At 41.3% G+C, this 21,448-nt stretch overlaps 1 protein-coding gene across 1 annotated transcript; it reads left to right on the top strand.

Moving 5' to 3' along the window:
- Positions 1-1,489: 1,489 nt before the first annotated feature.
- On the top strand, positions 1,490-20,702 carry SUZ12 (SUZ12 polycomb repressive complex 2 subunit). The gene is made up of 16 exons (XM_085239857.1): positions 1,490-2,144; positions 4,772-4,818; positions 4,908-4,972; positions 8,470-8,538; positions 9,141-9,190; positions 10,973-11,058; positions 12,319-12,550; positions 13,265-13,367; positions 13,640-13,745; positions 14,070-14,247; positions 15,195-15,286; positions 15,734-15,877; positions 16,625-16,782; positions 17,225-17,423; positions 17,884-17,963; positions 18,267-20,702. Exons 1-16 carry the CDS (start codon positions 1,550-1,552, stop codon positions 18,610-18,612), a joined length of 2,550 nt encoding a protein of 849 aa, XP_085095983.1. The 5' UTR covers positions 1,490-1,549; the 3' UTR covers positions 18,613-20,702.
- Positions 20,703-21,448: the final 746 nt, after the last annotated feature.

Below are 21,448 nucleotides of genomic sequence, written 5' to 3'. Positions count from 1 at the left end.
GAGGTGCATAAACAGCAAGCAGGAAACAGGGATAGATGACAGGCAGTGAACAACTTCCAAGAACAGCTGCAGATACGCAACATTCAGGAGTCTTTCTCTCACCAAGTAGACTGGCACAGCGCATTACTGGCCTCAAGATCAGACTCTGATCACCTGAGGATGCTCTGTGGCTATTTATGCTGTCAGAAGACTGGCAGACACCCAATGCAACACCAACATTGGCAAGAAGTCCCCTGGTGTTACGAGAGAAGCTACATGTACGTTTCTGAGGACCTTACTGCTGCCAGAAGGTGACTGAGGGTACATTCAGCAGCAGCAACGAGCAGGCTGGGGAGTGCAGGGAAGCTTGGGGAACACACTTAGTTGGGATGGGCCATCTTAGTGGTCTTTTCCAACCTTAGTGACTGTATGACTAAGAAACTGCAATTCTAAGCAAAGACTGTGATGATGAACAGGATAAGGTGTGTAACGTAATCTTTAATAAATACAACCTTTTGGAGGTACAAAAAAAAAAGAGAATGTAGGTGAAAAGGTGGCAAAGATGAACTTAAAGAAGTTCACAAAAATTAGTGCAGGTATATACATACAACTCAAAATGTAAATGGGGCAGCAGACAAAAAAATAAAGAAGAGGTAATTAAAGACGTATACAATAAATATTCAAGTACAACAAAACTACGCAAGATAAGAGTGCAAAAGGAACATAAATGGCCAATAACGACAATTACCCACGTGTGTGTGCTGGCACACATACCGACATTTCATTAAAGCGCAAACAAACGACAAACATCAGCTGAGAGCCCCGCCGGTAACGTGAGGCAGTTACAGCACCACCGGCCCCGGCCGAGCTTCGCTTCCCGCCCGTCAGCGCCTCAGAGCGCCGCGCTTCGCACGTGGGCGGGAAAGTTCTGTGGGGAGAGCAAAGGGAGCGACTGGGACAGCCGGGCCGGTGGGACGGGACAGCCGGGCCCCAGGACAGACGCTCCGCTCTCCGTACGCCGCTGAGCGGCTTGGAGGGCGCCGGGCAGCAGTTTTGCTTCAGCCTCGTTCACTCCGCGCCTCCTCCACTCTGAGGGAACCCCAGGGCTCAGGGTGAAGGTTCCGCAGCAGCCACACCTCCGCTCCGACGCAGCGCGGCTACTTTTACCACATAAAGCGATGCCGGCCGGCGCCAGACAGGAGGCTCGGACCGATCCGGCTCCTCAGGGCTGCAACGGGTCGCCTCGTGTGAACGGGGCAGCGGCACCCTGGGCCGCCGCGGGGGCACAGCGAGAACAGAGCGCCCAGTCGAACGCCGGAGCCGCGGGGCAGCGCTGAGGGCCGGGCAGCGGGGCGGGCGCCAGGTGGAGGCGGCCCGCTTTACCCAGCGTGCTCCGCGCCGGAGGGCGAGCGGCCCTTTCCCGCGAATTCAGTTCAAAGGAGGGGGAGGGGAGAAGCGCCAAGCGGCGAACCGTACCGACCAACCAAACTCTTCCAGAACCATCCGTGCGTCACGCGGGGGCGGGCCCGGCGCCGGCCAATCGGGCGCTGCGGCGCCATCTTCGGAGCCAATGGGAGAGTGGCGGAGGCGGGCGCGTCGCGGTCGTCGGGTTCGGCTGGTCGTAGCGCTGAGGAGAGCGGAGCGGAGGAGACTTAGAGGAGTTGGAGCTCGGCGCTTCCCCTCCCCCCTCCTCGCCCACCCGCCCCGGCCGCCCCCTCCCTCCCTCCCCGCTCGGTCTCCGTCCCGCCGGGGCGCTCTCGGGGCCGGGCCCATGGCTCCTCAGAAGCACGGTGGAGGCGCGGGGCCCAGCTCGGGCTCCGCCGGCGGCGCGGCCGGAGGAGGAGGTGGAGGCGGCGGCGGCGGAGGAGGAGGAGGAGGAGGAGGAGGTGGCGGCGGCGGCGGTGGCGGCGGCAGCAGCAGCGGCGGCAGCAGCAGCAGCAGCGGAGGCGGAGGGTTCGTGGGCTCCGCCGCGGCGGCGGCCCCGGCCGGTAAATCCGGTGGGGCGGCGGGAGGAGGCGGCGGCGGCGGCGGAGGAAGCGGTTACTCGGGCGGTTCCTCGGCCTCCTCGGCGGCTGCGGCGACGACGGCCGCGCTGCCCCCCGTGAAGAAGCCGAAGATGGAGCAGATCCAGGCCGACCACGAGCTCTTTCTTCAGGCCTTCGAGAGTGAGCACCGGGCCGGGGGCGGGAGCGGGGCCGGGGCCGCGGCAGAAAGGGCGGGAGGAGGAGGAGGAGGAGGAGGGGAGGGCTGAGGGGCTTCCGGGGGTAAACACGCTCGGGGGAGGGAGGGGGCTCTGCCGGGGGAGGCGGGGGGCCCGGCGGGGCTCGGGCGGAAGCGCGGGGCCGGGAGCCGAGCGGCGGGGCCGGGAACTTGGGGCCGGTGCGGCTGCCGGGCTTCCTCCGCTCGGGGCGGCGGGGACTGAGCAGGGCCGGCGCCCCCCGGGGCTGCACGGGCCGCCGAATGGGCGCGGGGCGATGGATGGTGCGCCGTGCCGCTGAACGGGGCGTCCCTTTGTCTGGTAACCGCTGTCCCCCGATTGGGATCGCGTGTTGGAAATCGACCTTCGGGAGCCGGGCATCACCCTGCGGCAGCGGTGGGAGAGAGGAGGAGGAGGAGGAGGAGGAGGATTCCTCTTGGAGGCACCGGAAAGTTATTTACGGCAAACTGATTGAAAAGCATAGAGCGGCAATAAGCGTGCGGTGTGCTGCGTGATTCCCGGGGCAGGAGCGGAAGGAAGTTTTCAGTGTCACTAAATGTGCGATGAGGTTCAGGGATTGGTGCTGTCACTACCCGCACTTGCTTGCTACAGACAGTGACAGCGTTTGATAAAGCACTGGAGATTCTGGTGTTGTCTCAAAGCCTTCCTCACACCGCATCCTTTCATCCTCACTCTTCGTAAAGGAGCTGTATGATCGATGATGTTGCAAACAGGTCGGGCTGCAGGCGGGAGGTGCGAGCTCAGTGTCAGAGGTTTGGGGAACGATGTCACTTTTCTCCCCCATCTGTCAGCAGAGAAAGGAGCGGTGCAGGTGGGGCCGGGATGTGTTGCAGTGGGTTAATGCTGTGCTGTGGATGTTGTGGAAAACCTGCAGAAAGTAAATTGTGGGTTAAGAAATCCTGACAGACGTAGCATTGAATCACATTCTGGTTGAGTGTTTTTGTCCCTTTGCGAGGCTTTGCGAGGTCACGTGCTGGAAAAAGATAAATCTTTATTTTAGGCTTCTGCTGAGATGTATGGACCTCTGAAACATGTCTGCTAGCAGGGTGAGAAGCATGGCATGGGCTTTTCCTGGTTGGAAGGCTGAAGTAGAAGCAGAAGCACGCTGTCTTTTAAGTTACATACATTATCATGAATGCAATTTGATGTTTTTCATCTTTCTAAATGATATCACCGATTTTTTTGGAGACTAAGAACTAAACTAAGGTGTTTCTTTCAAAGCCGTGGCTGCTCAGTATTTTCGCTTTCAGCTGCAGCGGATGGTTCTTTTCTGTTCTTTCCATTTAATGTCCTCTTTTACTATCTTGCAAAATACAGATGTCACGATGATGTTAGTTTCTACTTTGCTTTAAACCGAATTTTACTGGTTTTCATTCGACTGCTAAAATACTGAGATTGTTGTAGGATTTCCTTCTCTTTAGTAATAATGCACCTCTCTAATGATCGGTTGTTTGGGGTCTTACATTCACGTATGTAGAAATGAGACTCAATCATATCTAAAAATGAATGAGGATCAGATAATGTTCTCCTTTTTCACTTCTAATATCAAAATTCTGTAAATTAAAACCAGGTTTTCAGCGATTAAAAATAAGACCTTGGCAGTAGTTGAAGAGTGAAATACTGTTTCTTTATGTATATACCTATATTAGTTTGGTTCTGTTACATGAGAAGCAGTTGCAGTGCTAGCAGCTTTAGCACAGGCACGCAGGCATTTGCTGCTCTGTGCCTCCTGCTCTCCATTTGTTTTACCAAGTCGCTTCCTGCTGACGTTACCTAATGAAGGTGACTTCCATTTCATTCTAAAATGAGTACTTTTCAGTTTAGTTTTAATTTTTAAGATATAACCTGATCCAAACCTTCTCATCCCGATCTGACTTAATTGGTTAAAACTTAACTGTAGGTCTCCTTTTCTGTAAGTTGCTCTTCTGAACTTCAGTTGTTACGTCTGTTTCAGACGGTGCTGCATTTTCACGTCAGTGTGGAGTACGGCTCTGTTACCCATCAGTCACTTTGGAACAGTAACTGCTTTACCAGAACCGACATTTTTCTGGCTCAATTCGTATTTAAGGTTTTTGAAGTTAATTTCTTCGTTTAAACGATCTGTAATGCATCACTGTCAGTGGTCGCTCCCTACTCTTGTTTTGGTACCTTGTGCAAATGACCTCAGTGCATTGGCCAGGATGAAAAATGAGACATGATCATTAACTCGGCAAAGAAAACTTACCTCTTCAGCAACAAATTGCTCTGTGTTTGGGTCCTTCTTTCTGCCTTCCTATGATGTAAAGTCTGTAAGAAGCGAGTTCTGCAGAAAAGGAGCAGTCGTAGTTGTGTGAGTCGTTGCTAAGGGTTTCTGGTAGCTTAAACAAGAAGGCACTTTGTGTTTTACTGTAGGTAGAATAATGACTTGTTTACTTGGAGTTATTTAGACATCATGATGCAGTGCTTAAACTGCCACTTCTGTGATCATCGTTAAAAACAAATAATGTGTTAAGTGGGATACTGTCGCATCGTTAAAGGCTGTTGTTGTGGTAGAGGTTTAAGGCACGGTGGATAATACCTGTTTCTTTTTCTCAGAACCAACGCAGATATACAGATTTCTACGGACCCGGAATCTCATAGCAGTGAGTAATCGGGTTTTTCTCACTTTTTTACTTTGGACTTGTGGCAAGCTAATAAAGCATGTTAACCTTTCTCATTTCTTTTCCCGCAGCCAATATTTTTGCACAGAACTCTTACTTACATGTCCCACCGAAACTCCCGAACAAATATCAAAAGGTAAAACAATTATTTTGAAAAGTAATCCTAAATGTTAACTTCAAAAAATTCAATCATCACTTTACAGTTATTTCTAAAGCCAAAGAACTTTTCTGCCATGTGAAGCACATGTGATTTTTTTAGCTGTGATTTCTGCTGTGAGGAGGACTGCATTGTGGTGACTGCAGAATCCTCATCGAATTGTCCATGTCTGCTTTATTTTGGGACTGAATTTCTTAAGAGTAAATGAATTAATTAAAAGCTGTTTAGCATCAAGGCTTAAGAAATCAGTGATGCTTAATCATGAATATTTAAATTGTGACCTGAACGCTTTTTAAAAAAGAAAATACAAAAAAAAAAAAAAAAATCGAAAGAACTAAAAAGGCAAAACCCCCTTCTGTCCCTTTTGTTATTTAGGATTAGAAGAAACCACTGCTCTTTCCTGTAACTGTTTTAACCAGGTGAAAAACGAATGAGGTTAATTTGTAGCATTTCACAAAAGATCCAGCAAGAACTTTAAAAAGGTTGCTTTGAACTGCACCTATCTGAGCCATGGGCTTTGGTTTTGGCATTGCCAAATCGTTGCTAATATGAGTGCTAGAGCTGCATGTCAGGAGTCTAGAATATATAAATATTGCAGCATGAGAAGTGCATGTGTTGGTGTTTGTTGTTTGTAGAACTGCAAAGTCCCTTCAGTTTTTTCCTCTCACAGAAATTCCTTTGCTACACTTGGGATTTATTTTGTATCTTGAACAGGTTGTGTTTTAACAGGGAAGTTCTCACTGTGTATCAGTTGCTGTGGGACAGAAGTAGTTGATAATGAACACAAGAAATTGCAGCAATCAGATTTTGCAGACAATTCTGTTTTATGCTGTATTTGTGTCTAAGCAAGGTAACTTTTGAATGATCCGTTGAGCAGTAGAATTTGTGGCATTTAAATCAACTTAAAGAGGCTATACTTAGCATCCTTACGTCACTTGGGCTTAATTTAATGTTCTTGCTGTTTTATTACAATGCCATCAATAACGTTCAGCTTCGGGACTGATACTGCTTGCACATATCTTATCTTTTGATCAGATTTGTTTCTTGAAGTTGCTGCTTTTTCTTACGGAGGTTACCAAAGTGGATTGTTTGCTTCTTTTAAAGTAGGGCAGAGCCAAATTGGAAGGAGAAAGTGTTCAGGTGGCTCTTGTGTTTGTTGGGTTTTTTTTTTCCTTAAACTAGAATTGTGCAACAGGAAGTTGTTCTTGCTTAGTACTTATTTTAATTTATAGTTGATTGAAATGCATGTGATCTTTTACCTGAATCTTACTCTGTTTCTGTGAATGTTTGCTGTCGTTGCTGGGAAACAAGTGATACTGTGCATGTACATTGTGTTGTCCACTGCTCCAAATTCCAGTTCAATTTCAGCAGCACAAACAGCTTAGTTTGTCTCTGAAACATACTGAGTTATTTTAGTGTCCATGGTACTCTGCTCCTGAACTGTGATTTTAGGTGGGGTTTTGATTCATAACTGACAGATTAGCAGCCATTTCAATCATTAAGAGGTTTTAGAAGAGGGGTAATACCCAAACTAGAGTGGAAGATCTTACTGGGGCTTGTTTGGAAAAATGTATGTACCTTGCTTCAGTATGGTAAAAACGTTGGGAGAGTTCTGGTTGCAAAGAAGTATCTTCTGGAGCTCATCGTTCTCAGTCTGTTTACATTAACCTTTACAATAGAGGCCTATTTATTTATTTTCCCTCTAAGACAATAATTTTGCCATTCTTAAATTCCTGGTCATTGTTTTGATGGCCATTTTGATCAACAATGTTGTATGTAAAACACAACAAAGTTATCACCAAACTTGATGCAAATTAACTATTAAATAATGATTATCACTCCACATCTCTTATAACCAGCCCTACAGTAATCTGAGAAAAATCCCAAAGTTTAGCAATGGGAAGTAAGGAACTACAACTGTATTTTTACCAAGGAATTTTCCATTGCTGTTGGTTGGTGCTTAATATGGAGACTGGTATTTGTAACAGCCAGGATGCTTCAAGTACAAGGAGATGCTGATAGGCAGTAGCTAATGAGCACGTATCAGCTTGGGCTGTGTGCTTTGGTAAAGTGATGCTTAATGGAAGATTGAAATGGGCTGTGGGTCAGAGTTACTTTCATATTCTACCAAAAGATGTAGTTGGAACAAATGCTTTCCATACAGCATTTTGATAATGGAGTGTTTTTATTTGCTGGCAGGACAGTGGCATGCTACTCTGATGTGACTTGTAATACTTTGTTAATTATTACTGCCCTGGATAGGAGTAAGAGTGGGTGGTGAGAGGAATGTGTAAAATGAACACATTCTTACCACAAGTAAATGCTGCCTTACAAACCCGAGGTGTTAAGGGCTGCTGTGAGCTCTGTTTTGTCACTGAAGTGACTGTGTTCTTTATTCATGCATGAAAACAGTTATGCAGTACTTCCTTCTGCTCTTAGAAGTTTACTTTGAATGCAGCAAACTTGATTTAATGGGTTTTGTTGTGTTTCTTTGCCATTTTTACTTTTTTTCTGAAAGATTTTATGATGTCTTTTATTTTGCCTACCCTGACTTTGACATTTGGAAACGTGTCTTTCTTCTTTTTGAATTCTTAATGCTTGCAAGTATTACATGCAGGCTGCAGCAGTTCTTGGTGTAAGATGTGAAGGAAGGATGCCCTCACTGGCTTTCTGCTTTCTGGTGGCCTTTAGCTCCAAACATCAATTTTCCTATAAAGAGAAATTGAAAGATTATTCCAGAAACTATTGAGGAACTAATGTTCATGTGTGAACTTCATTTAACAGTGGCTATTAAATGGTGCATATATAGTAAATGGGCTGAATACAGAAGCACAGACAGACTGATGTTGAAATGATTTAAGGTGATTATTCTCTACGGCATTCTGTCATGATTTTCCCCTGCATTTCCTACGAGTGAGCTGCATAAGTAGGTTCAAAATTCAGTGTGCTTTGTGTGTGTCTACTTAATGCAACTTTGTGGAGGAAAAATCTTCTTTTATCGTTAGGTTTCTATTTTGTTCAGATAGGATTTTAAATGGTTTTCATGATTTGGTCAAGATGAAAATAGCAGCAACTGGAGAGTTTACTTGAACGCTTCTGATTGTCTTAAGTGTCACTAAAGGAGGAGGATTTTCTTTGAGCGAAGCTGGGATGCCATTAGACACATTCATAGCAAGGTTTTAACATGCAGTTCAAAGGCACCTCCTATGAGCAGCCACATTACTTGTCAAAGGTCTGTTTAATTATTTGTGCTATGTTGCTACTGCTTGAAAAGCTGTATTATGGTTGTATTCCTATAACACATGTGCAACTACAGCTAAAAATTTCCAAAAATGGGTTCTTTGTAAATGAGAGGCTAAAATTTCATGTGTAGTTCTTGATAAAGAATCAAGTCGAAGTTCAGACTGAATACAGCTTGTAAAATATTATGGGGAAAGAGACTATGCTCAAATTCATCTCTTCCTGTTTCCTTACAGGAAAACGTTCAAAGTAGATGATATGTTATCAAAAGTAGAGAAAATGAAGGGAGAACAAGAATCTCACAGGTAATGTTGTGCATATATATGTGTATGTTTCTCTTTGTGGGGATGAGCACGTGCGTATCCTGAGCTAAAAGGCTTCTTGACTGACAAAATTAAGGTGATAGAGTAGTTGGTAGAACAAAGATACTCCGCTATTGAAACATAGATTCCAAAATGTTAAAATGAGTGGTGTGTGCTGCTTGTAATATTGAGGGTTTATACAACTGTATACATGCCCTTCTTAAGCCTGTGTTTGTAGTTGTGTGGGGAAAAAAAACAAATTGGTTCTAGGCAGTTTCCATTAAACTGCCCCGTGCTGACAGATGTCTGGGGAACACCCACGTGCCTGTGATGGCAGCATCTCATGTCTTCACACAGCATCCTTTTAAACCCCTGCCTTTTCCCCGTTTTACTCACTGTCAAGTCATAAAATAGAGTTAGTCTTTACAGAGAAGACTGGTCTACAGCTTTGCATCCACTGCAACTTAATGTGTGCTGTTTCCAAGCAGTTTCAAAGCAGTTAAAGGAAAAGACTCCTCCATTATTACGGTTAGAGCTGAAACAGTGAGTGGGGGCTGCTGTGTGGGAAAATTCTTGTTCTAACATATCCTTTCTCTTCCTCTTAGCTTGTCTGCTCATTTGCAACTTACGTTTACTGGTTTCTTCCATAAAAATGGTATGTTTGCTTCACTTATTGCACCATTAACGTGTACAAGTTTGAAATTAATTAGGTCTCTGAGGGGAATATTTGAATGATGTGTTACAATCTGCTTAGATGCAGATTTTAACTTATTTATTCTCTATCTGTTCTGCTAGTTACAGGACTTCAGTGTGAGCTTTGAATATGTTTTAGTGTGTTTGTAATGTTAAGCAGATAAGCCTTCCAGGTTTTTAGACAAAACAGTGACTTCGCCATCATCCATTCAACCTTGAAACAGACCTTGAGGAAGGAGTTCCTGAAGAAAATGATTCTATGGAACTGTGTTGTTGAAATATTGTTAAAAAAACACAGCCTGCCACCAAGAAAGCTCCAAAACTGGAACTAGTTAGCAGATTCAGTGCTCTGGTTTTGTTGATCTCTTTTTTTTCCAAGGCACAAATGTGAGAGCAAATCGTATCAGGTAGAGCCTAGAAATCAGGCAAAGTCATGTCAGAGACTGAGAGTGACTGCAATCATTTACCAGTGACTTACAATCATTTTATTGTCTTTTATGCACGTAAGGCATTACCTCTCAAAATCAGAATATTGGACTTCCCTGACCAGAATGAAGGGTTCCGTTCCCATAACGAAAGCAGAAGTTACATGCTTTATGCTCTGTAGGCATTGGTAAATTCCCTGTCTTTTTACTTCCCTGAAAAAATATTACCTGTTTATACATTAAAACTAAGTGGTATTTCTGTGTTTTTTTTGTTGTTGTTTTTTTTTCATTTATAAATATTCTGAATTGCATATTACTCCTTGGGTATAAAAGCTGCTTCCAGTCTTTCATTCCAGAAAGATGACAGTTAGAAACTCCATGGTATTAAACCTGACACAGGGAACTGCCTCTGGGTCAGTAGCTGTTCCATAGTTTGTGCTGACAGGCCTTGCCTTTCTCACTGCTCTTCTCATACTGGATAGTCCTGCATAGATGCAGGCTATAGGAGAGTTTTTAATACATTACTGTATTTGTTGGCTTCTGTATTGTTAACTGTAAAAACTGTCATTTCAAGAGATACTGCAGGATCTCTTGATAGCAGGAGCGTGTTCAGTGCTTGTCCCATGCAAATGACCATTACTAATACACACAATGTGCACTACAGCAAGTAGGAAATATAGAAAATATTTAAATTAAGGAAGCTGGCACAACTGATATGCTCATTTATCTGGATAGAAAAATATTTTGGAAATTCTTTCAAGAGAGCACAGTGGCTTTTTTTATTCTGAGTTTGTGTTTTCTAAGAAAGGCTTTCTAATGTATCTTGTGTTTAAAATTGAAAAAAAAATCCATTTTTTCATGAAACTGCTGGCAACTCGAGATCAGCTACCAGAATTCTCAACTGAAGCACATGAAACTTGTTCAAGGTTTCCCCTGTAGCACCTGTTTGTTCACATATAGTGTGCTGTTTCAGGGGCTGTCTTCACACTCATCTCCGTGACTCTGGTACCAGAAATGGAGCTTGTGTTTTTTTTTCTGGTTGTGTTTTTGTGACAAAGGTTAGAATTCTTTTCAAAGGAAACCAAGAGTAAGTTTACTATTAGATGTTAAAGATCAACTTCGCTGATGTTTTTAATCTGTAAGTAGTTATTAGGTAGGATATGTTCTAAAATGGGAGTTTGAAATAAACATAGGGAGAATTGACACTTAGAATCAACTGGAATCTTTGTGCCTGAATGTAGCTATGGCTCAAAAGCACATTGATTTACTTCATTGAACAGCTCTCTTTTTCAGAACTTAAAATATTTTGTTCTCTTTAGATAAGCCATCACAAAACTCAGAGAATGAACAAAATTCTGTAACCCTGGAAGTACTGCTTGTGAAAGTTTGCCACAAGAAACGAAAGGTAGGAGTGGCTTGGCAAGCTATTAACATGCAGTAGAGCAAAGCGTGGTTGTGATTCTGGAATGTCTCATTACCTTTGCCACACAAGAAGCTAATGGTGAAATTATGTTTCTGTTGAGATTGATTTAGTGTTTATGTACTCGTCAATAGAAATTGTTTTCTGCTGACTGAACAGAGGATTCTTCAGAAGCAAATACATAAATCTTTTTTTCTCTGTTTCCTGAGAAGTAACCGGAAGTTTTACAAAGGCATCCCACCTTATTTTCATTGAATTTCACTTATTGTAAGTCATATTCACTCATTAGGGATTTCAGCCCCACCTCTATTTTTTTGTATCACACCATGAAACCATTGATTCTGTTGGCAATCAAATATTTTGAAATACTCTATGCCTCTTAGAGTGAACAGATGAAATGGAAGTTGTACTTGTTCTGAAGTCCCAAGTCATCTGCCAGGTCTTGTCTCTTTCACAGCTTTTTCTGTACCCACATTTATGCATTGACCATCTCAGTAATTGGAGATTTTAGCTACTATGAATCATAAAGAATTTTCATCCCTTCTTTTTCTGCTTTAGCTGTGTTTCACACCAGCTGACAGATCATCCTCACAGCTATGGGTGGCTCAGTAATGCACACCATAATTTTTAACCAAAAAGGGAAAAGTCAGAGTGAGAACTCTGTATATTTTCCCTAAGAATATTGAACTGTTTTGGTGTGGTTTTAAGAGTTAACATTTTGAAGTATGTTTTGTTGCAAATTTCGTGCTTAGACCATCTTGCCTTGTTTTGCCAATATTTCACAGTGTTCCATGATCTATCTGAGAGATACTGAATATAATAAATCCTAGGGAAGTGGGTCTTTATCTCCCTGATAGCACATAAGTGCACTTTGTAATATTGGAAGGAGAAGATAGGAAGCCCTTAGAATGTATATATAACCAAAACATTTCATTTCTCTAAGTAAACAGAATTAAATTAGCATTAATGACTGTTCTACAGTTTTTTCAGAATGTCTCATGCTAGCATTAATTTAATCACTTAGAGAAAGATGGCTGTTGCTAAAAGTTGCCAGTTTTATGCACACTTAGAAGTGTATTTTTCATTTAAAACCTGGCATTCTCCTTCTGTTCTTGTTTACCCCTGTTACAAGGCTTATTTTCAGAAAGATGACAGCACAATCCATAAATTATAATTTGTAACAATTAATGTCAATTAATTTTGTATTCTAAAAACCTAAACCTTAGCTTTCTTGTCTTCCTACAGGATGTCAGTTGTCCAATAAGACAGGTTCCTACAGGTAAAAAGCAGGTGCCTTTAAACCCAGACCTCAGTCAAATCAAACCAGGCAACTTCCCATCACTTGCAGTTTCCAGCAATGAGTTTGAACCAAGCAACAGCCATATGGTGAAGTCTTACTCATTGTTATTCAGAGTAACTCGCCCAGGAAGAAGAGATTTTAATGGACTGATTAATGGCGAGACTAATGAAAACATTGGTAAATTCAGTCTTTAAATATTATTTTATGAGGTTTATCTTGTAGTTGTCGTGATCAGATGTAGGTTAATGTAGGTCCTGCTTGGGGAGGCAGTAATAGATGAGTGACTGAATTGACTTGCACTTGTTTTCAGTCTTTTCCACATAGGGCTGAACTATAGTTTTTAGCTAGAAACTGTCTGTGTAAATTTAACAGCAGTTTGTATTAATGTGTGATGGTGAAGTTGTTAGTGCTGATAGGGGAATAATGTAACTGTGGTCTCTGGAACTGATTTTAGACCTACATTAACACTGGTCACTACTGACTCAGCTGTGGGTGCTCTCATCAAAATGAAATGATTATCCAATAAGTACTTTTTCAAAATGTGTTACTTTTTAAATCTTATCAAGGTGTTATATCACACATGTTGCAGCTTTGAAAATTGCATATGGGATACAGACCTTCTTGTGTTACTGTTTTTTAACTAAAAAGGAGGAAGGCAAAATCCAAGTTTCTTTATACTAACAGAGTAATGTGACTGGGCTGTAAATATGCACAAATGTATCTAAAATACGATTGCTGTGCTGCTAAGTGCTCTTCCCATTGACGTTTAGCTGTTCATTAAATACTGTGTCATTCTGTTGTATGCAGCAGCCAGTATAACTGTGCAGAAGCTGTTCTGTTATTCATGTTTGTGCCTCCATAATAATTGAGTGCCATCTTTGTTATGTGCAGATGTCAATGAGGAGCTTCCAGCTAGAAGGAAAAGGAATTCTTCAAATCGTGAAGATGGAGAAAAGACATTTGTAGCACAAATGACTGTATTTGATAAAAACAGGTAATAATTCCAAGTAAATATTTTTTTAATACTAAACTTAAACTTGTTTTTTAATTAGTTTGCTGTCTCTTACTGCATTTCTATTTAGGACATACAATAAGATCTTAGTCTTACTATCTGTAGATTTCAAAGCACACATTTAAATTTGCCTGAAAAAATGCAAGTAGTTTCATGGAAAATTAGTTATTGTGATATATATTTTACATTTTCATAAGCAAACAACACAATTAAAAATTAGTTTTATTACTCACAAGACATACTTTCATTGACAGACGATTGCAGCTTCTGGATGGAGAATATGAAGTGGCCATGCAGGAAATGGAAGAGTGTCCCATCAGTAAGAAAAGAGCAACATGGGAAACAATACTTGATGGGAAGGTATGGGTTGTTTTAGTAGCTGAAAGACTTGTTCTCACTTTAAATGTTCTGGGTAAAGCTGAAAAATAATTCAAAGTGCAGTGGCTGTTGCTCTGAAAATGAAACAAGCTGAACGAGCAACAGTACCTCTGCTCCAGGATGGGTGTGGGAACAAGTTTAAATTGAACTCCTGGTTTAGGAAAGCTAGATCATTAGACAAGAAGATGTTAGCAACTATTTTTGTCAACGATTTATACATTTGTCTTAGAAAAACACATATATTGTCTGGTCTTAAGAGACACTAATTCTAAGGGAGTTTTGTTTTTGTTTTTTTTTTTCCATCAGAGGTTGCCCCCATTTGAAACATTTTCTCAGGGACCTACACTTCAGTTTACTCTTCGTTGGACAGGAGACACAAATGATAAGTCTACAGCTCCTATAGCCAAGCCTCTTGCAACACGAAATTCTGAAAGCCTGCCTCAAGAGAACAAACCCAATTCTGTTAAACCTACTCAGACTATAGGTAAGCAAACTTTAGTCCTGGTGCTGAATAATCATCTCTTAGCACTTCTGTGTTCCAAGATTTCTTTGTACAAGAATATTAAAGGTTGATTTCTGTCTTCTGAATTGAGTATTTTACCTGAGCTAGGGATGGCAGAGACTTAAACTTTTTCATAAGTCCTTATAGATAAATGGCTGACACTTAAGACTTGAGGTTTGTGGCTTAGACTTGCGAAAGGAAGTGACTGCTGACTAACAATAGAAGGTGTGTACTAGTTTACTATGTAGTAATTAGGAGGAATAGGGATGTGGCAAGGCTGCATTATTCATGTACTGTTAGGACCTGATTTTTAGCTAGATCAGAGAAGCTGAGTGTTCCAGTAAGTTGGTAAAGTCAGTGTCATCTTCCAAAATAGTACGGCAGACTCTTACCATGGGAATATACAGTAGTATAAAAAGCACAGCATTGCAAAGCACCCTGCAAAGCACAGCACCGGAGGGTACTTGTGCTGCTTTCAGTCACTGCCAAGAAAGGAGTGGAAATGGTAGTGGAAACTTGTGTCAATTAGAGGTTCTGATAAGTAGAAGAGAGGATCCCGGTGCATCCTTCCCAAGGGTGTCTGAATCCAGTGCTGCCACCGTACTTCAGTGTGTTTCCCAAGGCAGACCAATGGAAAAAAGACATCAAAGGCATCTACAGCTAAAGAATTCTGTCTGACAGGAGAAAGGAAAATGTTTACCCAGCTGTTCTTGAGTTCTCTGAAGATAATTTTGGAAATGGTGGTTTTGCCTGTAGATTTGTAAAAGAAACTAAGCAGCAAGGCTTTTTGCTGATGTGAGCTACTTGCATCGAAGTTCACCAGAGTACCTTGTTCCCTTCCCAGCAGGGCACCCTGCATGGAACTTCCATCTTTTCCTCTTTATCCTAAACTGAAATGCATATTTATACATGTTGGTTTTTTTTTTCAGCTGTGAAAGAATCCTTGCCAGCAGACCTTCAAACAAGAAAAGAGAGAGATGTTTTAAATGAACCTCGACAAAAGTTGCGAATATTTTACCAGGTATTGAAAATAAGAGGGGTGGTGGTGGGGAAGAATGTAAATACTGTGAGGGATTGTAATGTTCACATCTGAGTTGGGTGAAAGGTTCAATTGTGGCTGTATAACTCTCTCTTTTGCTGCCTTAACGGATGCCCTATAAGGTCCCAAATTCACATAGGAGGACCCAGTCCCATGTTTCTATACAGGAAGTATTTTAGGAAAATCAATCTTCTTGGGGCCGTGTCTGATATGCTCCAAATTGGACATCTGGAGAGGGACTGGTGGTCTCCATATGGAGGAAAGGAATCCTCAAAATAGCATTTTTTTCAGTAAAGTGAGCTGATCTGGTGTTCCCAAAAACTTGCTATAGAGGTTTCCTGAAATTAAGTCCAGCTTTATTTTCAGGTTGAAAGGTTGATGAATGAAATTCATTTGATGCTGACACTGTTTTTTCTTTGTTTGCATCAGTTCCTTTATAACAACAACACAAGACAGCAGACTGAAGCCCGAGATGACTTGCATTGCCCATGGTGCACGCTGAACTGTCGGAAACTGTATAGTTTACTCAAACACCTTAAACTTTGTCACAGCAGATTTATCTTTAATTATGTTGTAAGTAGCACTGTGGTAGTTTAATGGTATGAAACACTGTACAGTTTGTCACAGATTATATGATACAGTAACTTCATTGCTAGCCAGTTAAGTTGGAGGACTATATCTAGATTTACTGCAGCTTTCTTTGACTTAAGATGAAATTACGTGAATGTTGACCTTTCACATGAGAAACAAAAAGTTGTGGGCTGCCTTCTTACAACAGGTGCCTCTTCTGCATTAGCATATTGTTTTTTTGTTGTAAAAAGCAATGTCTTCTACATTTGGTTGGAAGTTTCTTGAAACTTTAAGAAGGCATTTTAAGTATTAAATTTAGTCATGCTGGTGAAGTCCTACCAATGTGATCCTGAAGATAAATTCTGTTTTCTTTTTGTTATGTATGTATGTAGTAGTTTCATGGGCCCACTTCCCTGCTCAGAAAATTATTCCAAATCTTAGCTCCTTAGCTAGTTAGGAATGTTCTAATTTCTAGGTTTCTTGTTAAGCAAGCTTTTAGTACTGTTGTCCTTAATTTAGTACTTTGATGTATTCTGAGTGTATTCGTGTGAAGCAGTAAGATAGTGTAGAGCAAGGAAGCTTTAGTGTAATTTGTTCCTAGAAGTTAAAAATGATTTGGGTGGTGTAAAAGGGATCTAGAGCTATGTCAGCTTATTGATAGGTTGTTGTTCAAGGTATTCAGAACTGAGAAGGTCACTCATTTAAACCTCCTGGTGTGCTGCTAAATGGGGTTGTGATGATCTGTTTCAGTATCATCCGAAAGGTGCTAGGATAGATGTGTCCATCAACGAGTGCTACGACGGCTCGTATGCAGGGAACCCGCAGGACATCCACCGTCAGCCTGGGTTTGCCTTCAGTCGCAATGGACCAGTCAAAAGAACTCCTATCACACACATACTCGTATGCAGGTAGGGAGATTGAAAAGCATGTCTGTTCATACTTGTGTAATATGGCACATGGCTGAGATCTGTAAATTCAAAGCTGTGTGTGAGCAGTGATAAATTTCACTAGCATTAAAGTACAGCTGTTCCTAATTAAATAAAATGTTGTTGAGGAATGGTATCTTTATCTGTGATTTTACGTCTGTTGAGGCATTTATGTCATTGTGAGGTAATTTTTCTTCTTTAACAGCTTTGTCCTAAAATTGCTCTTCCGCAGAAGTTAGTGCAGTTTTTTGGGGGTAGGGGTGTTATGGGTTGGCTTGTTTTTTAATTATAATGGGCAGTATTACACTGTTAGTTTTGCAAACTGGAGCCTTAGAAGAAGAATTTGTATTAATCAACTGCCATAAATAGTATTTGCATGTTTGATTGAGTGGTTGAAAGCAGTGAATGTTTCTCATTCTGCTAGGCCAAAGCGTACGAAAGCAAGTATGTCTGAATTTCTGGAATCTGAAGATGGAGAAGTAGAACAGCAGCGAACGTACAGCAGTGGGCACAATCGGTTGTATTTCCACAGTGACACATGTTTACCTCTCCGTCCACAAGAAATGGAAGTAGACAGTGAGGATGAAAAGGACCCTGAATGGCTACGAGAGAAAACCATTACTGTAATTATTTCAAAGCTGGTTTTGGTGGATTGTGGTTTTTAAGTGATGCTCTGCGGTTGTTTTAGGGAACAAATCGGGCATCCATTGAGAAAATTATGCATTCACTTGGAGAGTAAGCAAAATTGTGTTGCTCTGACAGTAGTGATGTAAAAAAGGATCTATTTTCTTGTCTGCGAGTCCTAGAAGTTTTGTGCAGTTTGTGGCTGTGTCTCCTTCAAAGAGATGGTGCTGTCACTGGAATACAGCAGTGTGAATATGATCTGGGAATAATTGATCGCAGTCTCTGTGATCTAACATTGTTCTGACCTTTTTGACTGCAGTGCTCGAATTTCCAGCAGTAGTTGCTTCTCGGACGCGTAGCTGACGTGCATTAATTGTAGGTGTGCTTTCGCTGCTTGTAGCTTACATGCAGTTCTCACATTGTCCTTCTGTCCTTTTTCTCACCCTTTTATCTTTCCAGCAAATTGAAGAATTCTCTGATGTTAATGAAGGAGAGAAAGAAGTGATGAAATTATGGAATCTTCATGTTATGAAGCACGGGTAAGTTACTGTAAGCTTAATTTTGATACAAAAAGGTTACGTATTTGGTTGACTGTTTTGCTAAGCACTTTAAATTCCATGCATACAGAGGGATTGTTAAAGGCCAGTTTGGTGGGAAGCTGCCTGTTGAGTTTAGAAGTGGGTTCTTGTGCCTCGTAGTGCTGCAGCTTTGAAAAGAACGAAGTTGCAAATAATGATACTACGTTGTAGTCTGAGCAGTCATCCTACAGCTTGGTTCATCCGTGTATCTTCTTGGTTTTGAAAATATTCTACTTGCATAACGGTTGATTTCTTATTTGGCAGGTTTATTGCTGACAATCAAATGAATCATGCCTGTATGCTGTTTGTTGAAAATTATGGACAGAAAATAATTAAGAAGAACTTGTGTCGAAACTTTATGTTACACCTGGTCAGCATGCATGACTTTAACCTCATCAGCATAATGTCAATAGACAAAGCTGTTGCCAGGCTCCGAGAGATGCAGCAGAAGTTAGAGAAAGGAGAATCGACCTCCCCAATGGATGAGGAGTCTTCTGAGGAGCAGAGTGGGACAGCAAACGGATACAGTGAAAATAACATGAGAGAGAGAATTTCAGAAATGGATAGCATCTCAGGTGTCACAAAACAGAGCAAGAAACAAAAGCTCTGAAGTCAGAAGTGAAACTCCATTCAACGGACAGCATTGAAGTGACATTCTAGGGTGCATGAGCTCTATAAAGAATTACACACAAAAAAATACAGATTCCAAACAGGCACTGCTGGATGGAAATAAATGATTTCAACAAGGATATTGTTTTAACAGGGTTTCTATTCAGTTACTTATGCAAGTACTACATGTATATTGGTTTTGGTGATGTAATGACAATATTCTAAGAGTTTGAGCATGAAGAGCAATATGAAAATCTTTTTGTAATTTTAGTAATTAGTGTCTTAAGAACTTTATGGAATTTACATAATTTAAATATATGTAAAACAGTTTTTATATTAAGATTTTTGCATCTGTACCTGGCTGTTTTTCCTACCATGAAGTTGTGAAACGCTGGGGAAAGGGGTTTGGGATACAGTTTCTGCTTCTCTTATTTAGAAATTCTCCAGTTAGCTTTTTGTGAAAATAACGTCTCACTATTTAAAGTTTAACCTTGATCCTTGCATTTGAAATCATTTATGAATTGATGGTAATGACAAATTTGTTACACTAAAATTTAGAAGTTGGCAAACTTAGCACTTCCTTTGTCGTGTGCCTGTTTGGAAAGATGTTGGCTTTTCATGTTGCAGACACAGTGAAGTTCCACCTTGGCTTTTTGAGGTTACCGGCAGTTTGGTTTTCATGGATAATTCTGATGCATTGATCACACAGTGTACCATTTAAAACTTGAACATTAGCTCCTTTTCTAGTTTTAGTACGCATTTACACAGCTACACAAACGATTGGATGCAGAGCTCTGTGGGGCTGTGCATTGCAGTGTGCCATGCTAACGCCCAGCCTGCGCTCTGGCTGCGGGCACGAGGCCAGGGGCTTCCTCGGCAGCTCGTGCCTGCTGTTCTGCCTGAGCACAGACTGCAAGGCCAGGCCGAGGGTTCAGCTTTGGCTTTTGAGATGCCACTCTTGAGGGAAAAATGCACTGTAAAATTGGACCAGAAAATGTGTTGCACTTCTTATGCAAGTATTCTGTGATGTATTGTATTCAATACAGATACTAAGATGCTGACTAAACTATATTTGAGCAGTTTTGCACTGCTGTTAACACATTTTATGCATACGTTTACAGATTTTTTCCAATGGAAAGTGGTTTCACTACTGGTACAGTATCAGCACCGAAGGGTTTATTCCAGCAAGCACTGTGGTTGAGTGACATCACCTCAATTTTTTATTATCCTTAAAATATTGCATTTTTCATATTCTTTATTTATAAAGGAACAATGCTGCTGTAAATACAGGTATTTTTAATTTTTTATTTCATTCCATCACCATGAGATGCAGTTCCCTATTTGTTTAAGGGTTATATAAGCTTTCTAATGGTGTCTTCAGAAATTTATAAAATGTAAATACTGATTTTGATGGTCCTTTAAGATGTGTTTAACTGTGAGACTATTTAACTAATGGTGTGGATGTGATTTGTCATCCAGTATTAAGTTCTTAGTCACTGATTTTGTGTACAAAATAGGAAAGAGGGAAACTGCAGCTTTCATTACAAACTTCTTGAATTTGCCAGCACTCTGGGTTTTAGCGAGCTCTAATTATGCCTCTGGATAAGTACATCAAGCATTTCTCTCTGGCTTTAATTTGCTAAAGCTGTGCACATATGTAAAAAAAGAATAGATTATTTTAGGGGAGATGTAGTTTAGAATTATTGCTTATGTCATTTCTTAAGCAGTTATGCTCTTAATGCTTAAAAGAAGGCTAGCATTGTTTGCACAAAAAGTTGGTGATCCCCCAAAAAACAGTAATGAAATTACTTCTGTCCAGTAAACTTTGTATGTCATGTCAATTTATAATAAAAGCTGAAAAAATCCCTTTGTTTTCTATTTATAAAGATGCCTTTTCTATATGTACCTTTGAGAGATTTTGAAGATACCGTGTAAGCTGGTTTAAACAATTTGAATGGTACAATAGATGTTTAAAAAAAAAAAAAAGCAAAAACAAACCAAGTTCAGTTGTTTAAATGAACCATTGTTTTTACATTAAATGTTTTATTTGAAATCGGCTTTTGTACATAAAGTTCAGTAATATAAAATGTGCCACGATGGTTGTCTGCTCCTTTTGTGTGCATGCAGAAAGGCCCCAGCAGTGCCCTGTGTGACATCTCTGCCTCTGCTTCACCCTTAACTCATCTTCCTGTGCCACGTAACGGTGCTGAGTCTCTGCTGCTCTCTGTATGTCGGGTGTCTCCAGAAATGACTGCATTGCAGCTCTGGTGAACACTTTAATTGCACGTGTGAAGCTACAGCTCGGTGTTTCTGTTAGAAAAACGAGAGCAGTCGGGTTTTGTTTCTTTATGTGCAAGTAGTTGTTTCAGTCTTGATCTTCACTTGCAGTTTAATCATGAGCAATGTCAAACAGTGCATCTCCTATCGCAGAGGCTCTGTTCTCTCCGTGCTGTAAAATTAAGCAGTGAGTTGCAGTGCTCACTGCAATAGCAGATGCTAAAACCTTTTTCTGTGTTAAAAGTGAGTGGGATTTTCAGATTCAGGCTGTGACCGCTGGATTCTGTGATGTCAGTTGTGCAGTCCTCTGAAAGTGCTGTTCTAATTGAGCATTGTGCTTATGGCAGATTTCTGGTATGTTTTTTGGTGCTTATTTTAACACGGCTGGTCTCTGAACCCCAAGTTGCAACCAACCGCTTTACTTCCATATTGAATTCAGTGTATCAGATACTCTAGCCAGAACTGTTAGGTGAATGTATACTGTTAACCTTGAGCACTGTAAGCATAGTTTCCATATCAGCCCTTGAAAAGCAGTGGGTTGTGATGGGAGGAAGAGATTT

The sequence above is a fragment of the Meleagris gallopavo genome, chromosome 20 (genome assembly GCF_905368555.1).
Source record: "Meleagris gallopavo chromosome 20, MGAL_WU_HG_1.1, whole genome shotgun sequence".
Classification (NCBI taxonomy): domain Eukaryota; kingdom Metazoa; phylum Chordata; class Aves; order Galliformes; family Phasianidae; genus Meleagris; species Meleagris gallopavo.
This window is presented reverse-complemented; position numbering and strand designations above follow the sequence as displayed.